General features: G+C 35.6%; 1 protein-coding gene across 6 annotated transcripts in view; it reads left to right on the forward strand.

Annotated features, from left to right (window-relative positions):
* ZMYM6 (zinc finger MYM-type containing 6) overlaps nt 1-10,292 on the forward strand; it is a 37,042-nt gene extending 26,750 nt beyond the window's left edge. For 5 of the 6 annotated variants that reach the window (XM_031464693.2, XM_064493778.1, XM_031464694.2 and 2 more), the window contains 2 exons: nt 6,451-6,595; nt 8,372-10,292. In XM_031464693.2, the coding sequence (XP_031320553.1) occupies nt 6,451-6,595; nt 8,372-10,203 (1,977 nt within the window). In that variant the 3' untranslated portion in view covers nt 10,204-10,292. Of the gene's footprint in view, nt 1-3,480; nt 3,812-6,450; nt 6,596-8,371 lie in introns of those variants that run through there. The other variant, XM_064493779.1, reaches the window with a different exon arrangement.
* Nucleotides 10,293-11,259: the final 967 nt, after the last annotated feature.

Raw genomic sequence — 11,259 nt, forward strand, 5'->3', positions numbered from 1 at the left:
ACTTGGCCCATGAGTCATACTTGGTCAACTCTTGCTCTACTGTATTCCCCCCATTCAGAAATAACCATTGATAGATTTTGCTTACTTGCTTAGTTGTTTTTTTTCTCTTACCCTTCTTTTTTTTTTTTTTTAAAGGAATCATTATTTCAGTCCCCTTTTCACATCTCTACATGCAACTACTGTTATGAGTAGTTTATCATTTTTAAACTTCCACATTCATATATACAAATCCATGGAAAATATTTAATACTGTTTTTTAAAAAAATTCTATGTGATACTTAGTAGGTTTGGTACATTCCTGTTGCTCCTGTACATTATTTTACTGTATGTAGGTACCACATTTTACTTACCTATTTGCCCTATTGATGAACATTAGGTTGCTTGCAGTTTTTCACTATTAAAAATCTCTGCTACAATGAATGTTCTTGTATACGTCTACTTGTGCGTATGTGCAGGTGTTTGTCTAGTGTAGACATGGAAGAGTGGAATTTTGGGGTCAAAGCGCATTTGCATTTTTAGTTTTCAAATTGCCCTATATAGTGGCTGTTCCTGTTTTTTTTCCTCCCAGCAGTTTATGTTTGTATTCATTTCCCATAGCCTTAACTATCATTTGATGATGTCAGATTTAAACATTTTTTTTGCCAAGCTGTTTAGTAATATCTTATTGTTGTCTTATTTTGCATGTCATTGATTACTAGAGAGTTTGCTTATATTTGTTTTTAAACATTTGAATTTTATTTACTTTGAATTTCCTGTTTTCAGTTTTCTTCCATTTTTGTGTTTAATTGCCTTTTTCTTACTGATTTGTAGGATTTCTTTATATATTCTGGATTTGCCTCCCTTTCTACTCATCATTTTTATTGACACAAAACCATGCAGTAATACTTCTGACCTGAAAAACGTCCTTCTTTAGCACCGTGGTCCTTCAGCTACTGTCCCATTTCTCTGCTCTCCATTTTGGAAGAACTCCTCTAAGAGTGGCCTCTACTTGCTGCCTCCATTTTCTGATCTGTTATATTCCCTTAGCTCACTCTAGTCAGGCTTTTGTCTGCACCACTCACTGAAACTGTCAAGGTCGCCATCAGTCTTTATTTTGCCACTAACCAGTGGTCATTTTCAGTTCTCATTCTACTCATCCTTTCAATAACATCTGACACAGTTGATCTCTCCTTCCTTCTTGAAATACCTTCTTCAACTTCTAGGTCATTGTACTTGTCCCTTTTGTCAATCTACATTTCTTCGTAGGGGACTCATGTAGTCCTCTGGCTTCAAACCACCTAGATGATGGCTGATTCCCAGATTTATTTCTCTTGCCCTGACCTCTGAGCTCCAGGTTCATGTATCCATCCAACTGCGTACGTGACATTTACACTTAAATAATTAATAGCCATCTCAAATAGTATGTCTAAAGCAGAACCCTTCCCCCTACACTCCTCTGCAATGTTTCTTACTTCTTACCTCTCCTAGTGCTGCCTCCTTAGTCTGATCCACCACCATCTTCTGGATTATTGTGGTGACCTCCTTCCTACTTGTCTTCCTGCTTCAATTCTTACCCTTTGCAGTTTTTTTCCTCCACACCATTGCCGGAGTGATCGTCTTAAAACACGAATCAGGTTACATCACTCCACTGCTTTAAAAACCTTCAGTGAAGTTCTGAAAAAGAAGAATAAAGATGGGGAAGAGGTCGTTTTCAAAATTGTAGGATAACTACAAATTCTATAAAGCTACATAGTTAGAATAACATGAAGATAGACAGACATGGATAGATAGACAACTTGATAAAAAATAAGTCCAGAAATAGACCTAAGTCTATATCTATATCTATGAGAATTTAGAAATAATAAAGGTGGCAGTTCAGATCAGTAGGAGAAATCTAGATTATTCAATAAAAAGTATCATGACAACAAAGTAGACATATGGAAGAAAATACAGTTGGATTTCTACCTCACAAGTTAAACCAAAATGCAGTCCAGATGGAGAAAAGATTTAAATTTTAAAAAATAATAAAAGTACTAGGAAAAAGTATAGGAAAGAATTTTAATGCAGAAGTGGGGAAAGTTTTTCTAACCATGTCATAGAACCTGAAAGCCATAAAAGATTTGTTAGGGAAATTCAACTACATTTCACAGTCAAAAGACAAATGAAAAAAACAAAAAAAGTTGCAATTTATATCATAAAAGGCTAGTTTTTTTTTTTCATATATAAAGAGTTCCTATGAATCAGTAAGACCCAGGACCCATTAGGAACATGGGCAAAAGTATCATCCATCAGTTTACAGACTAGGAAATAAAAACATAATTCTTAAACATATGTAAACATATCCAACTTCAGTATTAGAGAACTGCCATTTAGAACTACAGTTTTGTCAGAGTGGCAAATATAAAAATGATGGAAAACACTGTTAAGGCATTTTTATGTATTGCCAATAGCAGCTGGCAAAACTGCTACAGAGGGCAATTTAATAAAACCTGTTAAAATTTAAAATGTGAATACTGTTTTATCAGGAACTCCAATTTCAAGATTTTATCCTTCAGACGTATTTTGCACATTTATGAAATGGTGTACAAGGATAATAATTGCAGTATTGTTTGTGGTAGCAAAAGCCTGAAAACATCCTAATTGTTTCATCAGTGGTCAGAGCTGCTGTGAGTTCATCCTGAGTTATTGTGCAAATTAGAAAGAAAATAGCCCTTCATAGCCCTACATAGGTAGAGTCTGAAATGCACCCTCTCCAACCCACACTTAGTCACAAGGCCTGGGAAGTGCAATCCCTTGCACTCACAGACAGGGGCTCTGTTAGGACTTTAGGTACGTATACAATATGAGAATACAGTAGAACACTATGAAGTTAAAAAAAATATGGCAGCTCTATATGTACAGACATAGAGCAGTCTCATATACAATAAGTGAGAAAACACAGAACACATGCCTGTACATTTGTATAGAATATCTCTAGAAGGCAGCTAATAAACAGATAATAGTGATTACCTCTGAGAAAAACTGAGGGGAGAGTTTTAAGAGGGAGAATTATTATTTTTTCATTGTTTACTATTTGAATCTTTGAATTTTGTTACGTTATATTCCCCATTCAAAAATATGCATAGAACTTTTTAAAAGATAACGGAAAATAGAGAAAAGGATATGAATAGACTGTTCACAGAAGAGGAAGTATGAGTAATGCTTAAACATGAAAAATATCTAACCACACTACTGTTATATAATTTTTCACTTATTGAGAAATAGCAAAAAAGTTTTGATAATAATGTTTTAGAGTGTTGGGAAACAGGCTCCCATACATTGTGATATATATGTAGATTTTTATATACTTTGACCGACCAAACAGCACTTGTAAGACCTAGTTCTAGTCTGTGCGCCTGGCTATCCTACAGATCTGTCTCTTGCTTCAGTAGTATTTGGCTGGAACAGACCCAGGGGCACCCCTTCTTCCAGCCTCTGACCACCCTCCAACCTCTTTTCTAGTCGCAACCTCCAGAACCATCTTCTCAGGGATCCTCTGTGTCCAGGACCAACATTGTCTTTATTGCTAGTCAACCAAGAGCTCCCAGATTTGTCAGAATTACATCACCAAGATGGAGGCTGCCATCAGCTTCCTGGTCAACCTATATCTCTGCAGGCCTCCGATACCTACCGCTCTCTGAGCATCTATTTCCATCATGACAGAGTGGCTCTGGAGAGTGTGGGCCACTTCTTCCGAGAGTTGGTCTCTTGAAGATGCAAAACCAGTGCAGTGGCCGTGCCCTCTTCCAGGATGTGCAGAAGCCATTCCAAGATGAGTGGGGTAAAACCCTGGATACCATGGAAGTTGCCATGGTCATGAAGAACCTGAACCAGACCCTTTTGGATCTTTATACTCTGGCTCTGCCCATCTGTGATGTCCAGGAGAATCACTTCATAGATGAGGAGGTGAAACTCATCAAGAAGATGGGCGACCACCTGACTAACCTCCATAGGCTGGCCGGCGTCCAGGCTGGGCTGGGCAAGTATCTATTTGAAGGTTCGCCCTCAGCTCAAGAAGGAACAGGAGCCTCCAGCCCAGCTGCCTTTGAGGGGTCCCTCTGGCATCCCCCTGGTATCAGGGATGTTGCCCAAGCCTCTTTCTACAGTGACTAGGCAGCTTTTTAACCACCCTGGAGCCCTCTTCCAAGCCATGGACCAAATGGAAACCACGAAGCTTTTTGCAGGGGAAAAAAACACCTTAGTCCATAGATATACTAGCGCATGTAGAATCAGTTTGTGTGTAACGGTATTCATTATAGCATTGTTTATCAAAAGATTTGTAACATTTAAATGTTCAGCAGCAGAGACTATTCAAATTACATACAGTACATTCAGTATATAAAGCTGTTACTAGGCAGCTTTGTATGAAGTTGTATAAAAATACCTCCAAGATAGTTTGCTAAGTGGCAAGGCAAGGTGCCGAACCTTGCCAAGAACATGCTACCATGTGTAGTCAGAAGCAACTTATTTAATTACATAGCCCATCTCTAGAAGGATGTGTAAGAAACCGAGAACACTGTGTTCAAGGCTGAGTCTGGATGGATGGCAAACAGGTGTGGAAAACTTAACTTTTCACGTATATGCTTTTATACCTTTTGAATTATTACATCACTCAAAAGTACTGCATCTATTAACCTATTTAAAAAGTAAATTTAAATTCAGTAGTACCCCTTTATCTGTGGGGGATACGTCCCAAGACCCCCTAGTGGATGCCTAAAACCACGGATAGTACCAAATACTGTGTTTTTTTCCTATACATACATATCTATGATGAAGTTTAGGCACAGTAAGAGATTAACGACAGTAACAATAAAATAGAACAATTATAACAACGTATTATTATAGAAGTCACACGAATGTGGTTTCTCTGCCTCATTATATTTTACTGTACTGTATTCATTCTTGTGATGATACGAGATGATGCAGTGAGAGGAAGTGAGGTGAATAATGTAGGCATTGTGACAGAGCGTTAAGCTTTTCCCTTTGCACTTGAAGGCTGCACTTTAGGGCTTCTCTTTGGCATATCTGAATTGCCAGCGTCACTGCTCTTGCACTTTGGAGCTATTATTAAATAAAATAAAGGTTACTTGACCACAAGAACTGTGATACCACGGCAGTCGATCTGATAACCAAGATGGCCACTAAATGACTTACTGGGCAGGATCCGCTGGACAAAGGAATGATTCACTTCCTGGGCAGGACAAAACTGGGCAGCAAGAGATTTCAACATGCTACTCAGAACGGTGCATTATTGGAAACTTATGAATTGTTTATTTCTGGAATTTTCAATCTGATATTTTCAGACTGCTGTTAATCCTGGGTGACTGAAACTGAGAAAGCAAAACTGCAGATGCGAGGGACTACTGTGTACCGTTTGGTGGTTTTTCCATCACACTTAAAATAAAATCCTAATTTTTTTTTTTTAAACTAAGACCTTCCAGGTCCTATACAGTTTGGCTTCTGCCTGCCTCTCCAAACATACCATTCTAGCCTCTGATCACTTTATTTTAGCCTTGTGCTTGTTGATGTTCTTAAAGCGTGCCATACTCTTTCCCACCTCAGGGCTTTTGCACTGTAGTCCCTCTGCCTGGAATCCTCTGACCTCACCTTTGTGTGACTTGCTCTTTTGAATATTCAGAAGGCCTTTGCTCACGAGTTTACTACAAACTTACCTCTCCTCCACGCTATTACTCTCCATTCCCTTATCCTGCTTTATTTCTTTCAGAGCACTTATCACTACCTGGACTTACACATGATGTGTCTCCTTCTAGAATGTAAAGCCCACAAGAGCAGGATTTAGTTTTGTTTTCTGCTGTATCCCCAGGGCTGAGAACAGTGCCTGGCTTGTAGAAAACAGTCAGTAAATGTTTACTGAATGAAAGAACATGTTTTAAATATACATTCTCCCACTCTGCTGCTTATCCTTCAACTTTAAAGACCTTTGTTTGCAAAAGTTTTTAATTTCAAGGTAGTCAAATATGTCATCTTTTCTACTGTATTTTTAACTCATGTTTTATTTGAGTACTTTCTCTGAGTTCTGGTTATTTGAAAATTCACCATTGATTTTAAAGTTTTATTATTTTTTTTTTACTGTTGAGGTATTTAATGAATGTGGAATATTTTTTTTACAAATGGGCTGAGGTTGGATCTGATTTTTCTGAATAGCCAATTATCCTAGTCAGCAAAGATTGTTTCATTGTTTTGATTGTACTTATTATAGGCACAGTCTTTTTAAAAAATCAATAAATAGAACTGATACTGATTAGAAGAATTAGGAATTAGTGTATATTTTCCAAAGTGACTTTATTGCATCACTCTTTCAGAGAATTATATTTCTCTTGATATATGTCACCTTTCAAAGTTGATAACAATTATAGTAGTGAGATGGTACTAAGAAAATCTCTCTGATTTCTGAATTTGTTTTTTAACTAGGGAAGTACACAGACAGATGCCATGAAACTTCTGTCTTCCCAGTCTTTGAGGCTTTTAAAGAACAAAGCGTTATTGTGTAAACCCGTCACACAGACCAAGGCCACCTCTTGCAAACCACATACACAGCACAAGGAATGTCAGACAGGTATGTGTTGTTCTTCCACATGTAGTAAGTTTGTTTTCTGTTTTGTGTGTTTGCTTTTGTTTTTCTTAAGAAAGGAAAAGTCATTGACACTTTCTTAAATGTGAAAACATTGATTAATTCTTGGATCACATACTTTGAACTTCTAATTTATTCCTTTTATATTTATTGTCACTAACACTAATAACTACCAAATTGAATCCATATGCACACAAAGCATTTATGTGTAGAGTGGACAAGCATCTTCTATATGTGCACATTGCTTTTCAAGTGTATAGATAAGCCATTATAATCACTAAGATACAAATTTAGTTAAAAGCATTAGTGGTTTAAACTTGGTTCTTTTTTTTAAACACTGTGAATTGATTTACTTAAAGTATAACTATATGTCTAATCAGGAAAGTTATTTGAATTCACACTTGAAAATGTTGTACACTGTTTTCCCCAATCTATGTTAACTGCTTTTAATTCCACTGTCTTTATATTTTCAATTGCTTTTATAGCCTACTCTGCCTAAAACATTATTTTTGTTTTTAATGATAATTTTACTTTACAGAATATACTTTACTTAAAAGCTTAGTCTGTCAACAACTAATCATGAGTTTTTATGTAGGATGCCTTTCTTTTGGTAGGAGTCAAGGAGAAGCCTGTTTTCCTTCCTTAGTAAATTTGATTGTTTTATATTCCTGTTAAAATGATACACTCTTTGTGTACATGAATTTATATTATATACACATTCACATGTGGAAGGTAGTAAGGGATCTGTGGTTATCTATATATGTGGGTATGTGTATGCTTATATAGTTTTTAAAAATTTCTAGATTAACTATTAGGATGTTTTCTGTACACTGTTGTAAACTACATTTTCATTTGACATTGCATGAAAACATTATTCCACATCAACATAAATTTAAATATACATTGAGAATCTTAATGGATGCATAGATTCCAGTGTATATACTGTATGGATATATATAATCTCCTCCTAAGATTGAACATTTAGATTGCTTCTAGTTTTTTAATATTATAAACAGTATTGAGTTAAGCTGTGTGAATGGTCTTTGTCCATTTGTCTAATTATGTCCTTAGAATAAATCCTAAGTAGTGGAATTATTGATTCAAAAGCTGTCATAGATTTTTAAGGCTTAGATTTTGATATGTATTGTGAAATTGCTCTCCTGAAAAGCTGTATCAATTTATGCTCCAGCCAGCAATGTTTGAAAGTATCCATTTCTCTACACCTTCATTGACATTGGGTATTAAAATTATTAATAATTAACTTCCTTTCCCCTAACTTTAATTTTGAAAAATTTCAAAATTCAGAAAGATAGAAAATAAAGCACAATGAATACCCTTGAATGAATATACACATGAATATACCATTCATTTAGATTCACCAAATGTTAACTTTTTGCAACAATTTTTTCTCTCACCTTTTTCCTCTGAACTTTAAAAAAAAAATAGTTTATCCTTAATGTAGTGTATTCTGTGGACATCAGTCCTAATTCCACTAATCTGTTGAATACATGGCATTGCTGGTACACGTACCACAGCCTGTAGTTTTACTGCCGTCAGTGACCAAGCTTTGGGCAAAGGAGAAATTCAGTTTTTAATGGCATCATGGAAGTATTATGGTTTGTGTTTAAACCTTAAGTAGTGTATGTTTTTGATAAATATAAATAGTAACAAAATATAAATTTTAAATGTGTGGGGGAAAAAAACATAAAGAACATTCTTATTTGCTCTTAAACATAACAGTGATTCAAATATTTCATTCAGATATATCTATGCCTAATGAGAAAAATGATGCGGAACTTGATTCTCCACCTGCAAAGAAAAAAAGAGTAGGTTTTTTCCAGACTTATGATGCGGAATATTTAAAAGTTGGTTTTATTATCTATCCCGGATCAAAAGAAAGTTCACCAAGGCCACAGTGTGTCATTTGTGGAGAAATTTTATCCAGTGAAAACATGAAGCCAGCAAATCTCTCTCATCATTTGAAGACAAAGCATTCAGAATTAGAAAACAATCCAGTAGATTTTTTTGAACAAAAATCTCTTGAAATGGAATGTCAAAACAGTGCTTTAAAAAAGTGTTTACTAGTTGAAAAGTCACTTGTGAAAGCTTCTTATTTAATTGCTTTCCAAATTGCTGCCAGCAAAAATCCATTTTCCATAGCTGAAGAATTAATTAAACCATATTTAGTAGAAATGTGTTCAGAAGTTTTGGGTTCAAGTGCTGGAGACAAAATGAAAACCATTGCTCTTTCAAATAATACAATTGGGCACAGGATTGATGAACTATCTGCAGACATTGAAGATCAGCTGATTCAAAAAGTCAGAGAATCAAAGTGGTTTGCCCTTCAAATTGATGAGTCATCAGAAATCTCAAATACCACCCTTCTTTTGTGCTATATTCGTTTCATTGATTATGGTTGTAGTGACATAAAAGAAGAATTATTATGTTGCATTGAAATGCCTTCTCAAATGACTGATTTTGAAGTATTTGAAGTAATAAATAAATATATTGATAGTAAATCTCTGAATTGGAAGCATTGTGTTGGTCTCTGTACAGATGGGGCTGCAAGCATGACTGGTAGGTGTTCTGGTTTACGGGCAAAAATTCAAGAAGTTGCCATGAATACAGTGGCATTTACACATTGTTTTATTCACCGTGAACATTTAGCAGCAGAAAAATTGTCTCCATGCTTACATGAAATTCTTCTGCAGTCAGCACAAATTTTAAGTTTTATAAAGAGCAATGCTTTGAATTCACGTATGTTAACAATTTTATGTGAAGAGATGGGGTCTGAGCATGTGAATTTACCACTTCGTGCTGAAGTACGTTGGATATCGAGAGGGAGAATTTTAACAAGATTATTTCAGTTGCGGCATGAAATTGAAATATTTTTAAATCAAAAGCATTCAGATTTGGCCAAGTGTTTTTTTGATGAGGAATGGGTTGCAAAGTTGGCCTATTTATCAGATATTTTTTCACTTATAAATGAACTAAATTTAAGTCTCCAAGGAACTATGACTACTCTCTTCAATTTGTATAATAAAATCGATGTGCTTAAAGAAAAGTTAAAAATGTGGTTGAAACGCACACAGGAGAATGATTATGACATGTTCCCTTCGTTTTCTGAAATCTCAAACTCATCAGGCTTAAATATGAGAAGTATTACAAGCATTATTTTTGAACACCTGGAAGGACTTTCTCAAATGTTCAATGACTGTTATCCACCAGAAGAAGACTTGCGTTCAGGAAACTTGTGGATAATTAATCCTTTTATCAATCACCAAAATAGTAACCTCACGGACTTCGAAGAAGAAAAATTAGCACAGTTGTCTTCAGATTTAGGATTACAATCAGCATTTAAATCAATGTCTGTAACTCAGTTTTGGATAAATGCAAAGGCAAGTTACCCAGAACTCCATGAAAAGGCAATGAAATTTTTATTGCCTTTTTCAACTATTTATTTATGTGATGCTACATTTTCAGCTTTGACTGAGTCAAAACAAAGAAATCTGTTGGTTTCTGGCCCTGTCCTAAGACTTGCAGTCACATCTTTAATTCCGAGGATAGAAAAATTAGTAAAGGAGAAGGAATAGTAACATGCATATTGCTTATTATCAAAGTCTAATTTTGTGTTAAATTTTGTATGAGACAATTATCCTAAAATATAATTTCCTAATGTGGATATGTGTTTTTGGTGATTAAATAAGTGTTTTAATAATTTTTCTCTTTTTGTTGAGGAATTTAATAATTATGCATTTATACATAATTATATATAACTTTAATGGTCCAAGGTAGCGAATTTAGCTATTTTATTGATTGATCAAATAATTTGGATTAGCAACAGAGATGTAGGTAATGAAAGGCCCTGTTGATAATGTAATAGCTAGCACACCTGAGTGTTGAAACTGCTTGGCCCCTAGAAGCACATGGGACATTTCAGTCTTCAGCCAGCCAGCTACCTGCCCAGCAGGTTGTGGGTAGGTTAAAAGAGATCCTAGCAGCTTGGCTAATGGGAAATGGAAGCAGCAGCAGAGTTTGAGACCCCTGTTAGGGGCCTCTCTGGCTCTCTAGACCAGGGCTTGGCAAACCTTTCTCATAAAAGGCCAGGTAGTGAATGTTTTAGGCTTTGCAGACCATAAGGTGGGAATTACTCAGTTCTGCCATTGCAGCACAAAAGCAGCTGTACACAATACACAGACAAGTAAGTTAAGTCAATAAAATTACTTGTTTATGGACACTGAAACATCAATTTCATATAATTTTCATGTGTCATGAAAGCTGCCTGAAACAGTTTTTACCATTAAAAAATGTAAACACACAAACATTGTTAGCTGGGGGAGGAGGGAGTTAAAAAAAACCACCACCAGAGAGCTGACTGAATTTGTCATAGTTTACTCCTCCAGGTCTAGATAGATTCCCAGATAAAAGCAGATGGGCCGGGCATGGCCTGTAGGGTTTTCAGTGAAAGCGTCCCTACCCACGTGGGGCTATAAGTATCTGAATATTAAAACACCTTTCACATTTTAACTTCAGCTGAGGGATATTAAAGAGAAAATATAGTTCAGGCAATGACAGAAAAGAACTATTTTATAATTACTAGTTATTGATTTGTTTCTAGTAATTTCATATTTACTAATTTACAAATAACT

Source organism: Camelus dromedarius, chromosome 14 (genome assembly GCF_036321535.1).
Source record: "Camelus dromedarius isolate mCamDro1 chromosome 14, mCamDro1.pat, whole genome shotgun sequence".
NCBI classification, from domain to species: Eukaryota; Metazoa; Chordata; class Mammalia; order Artiodactyla; family Camelidae; genus Camelus; species Camelus dromedarius.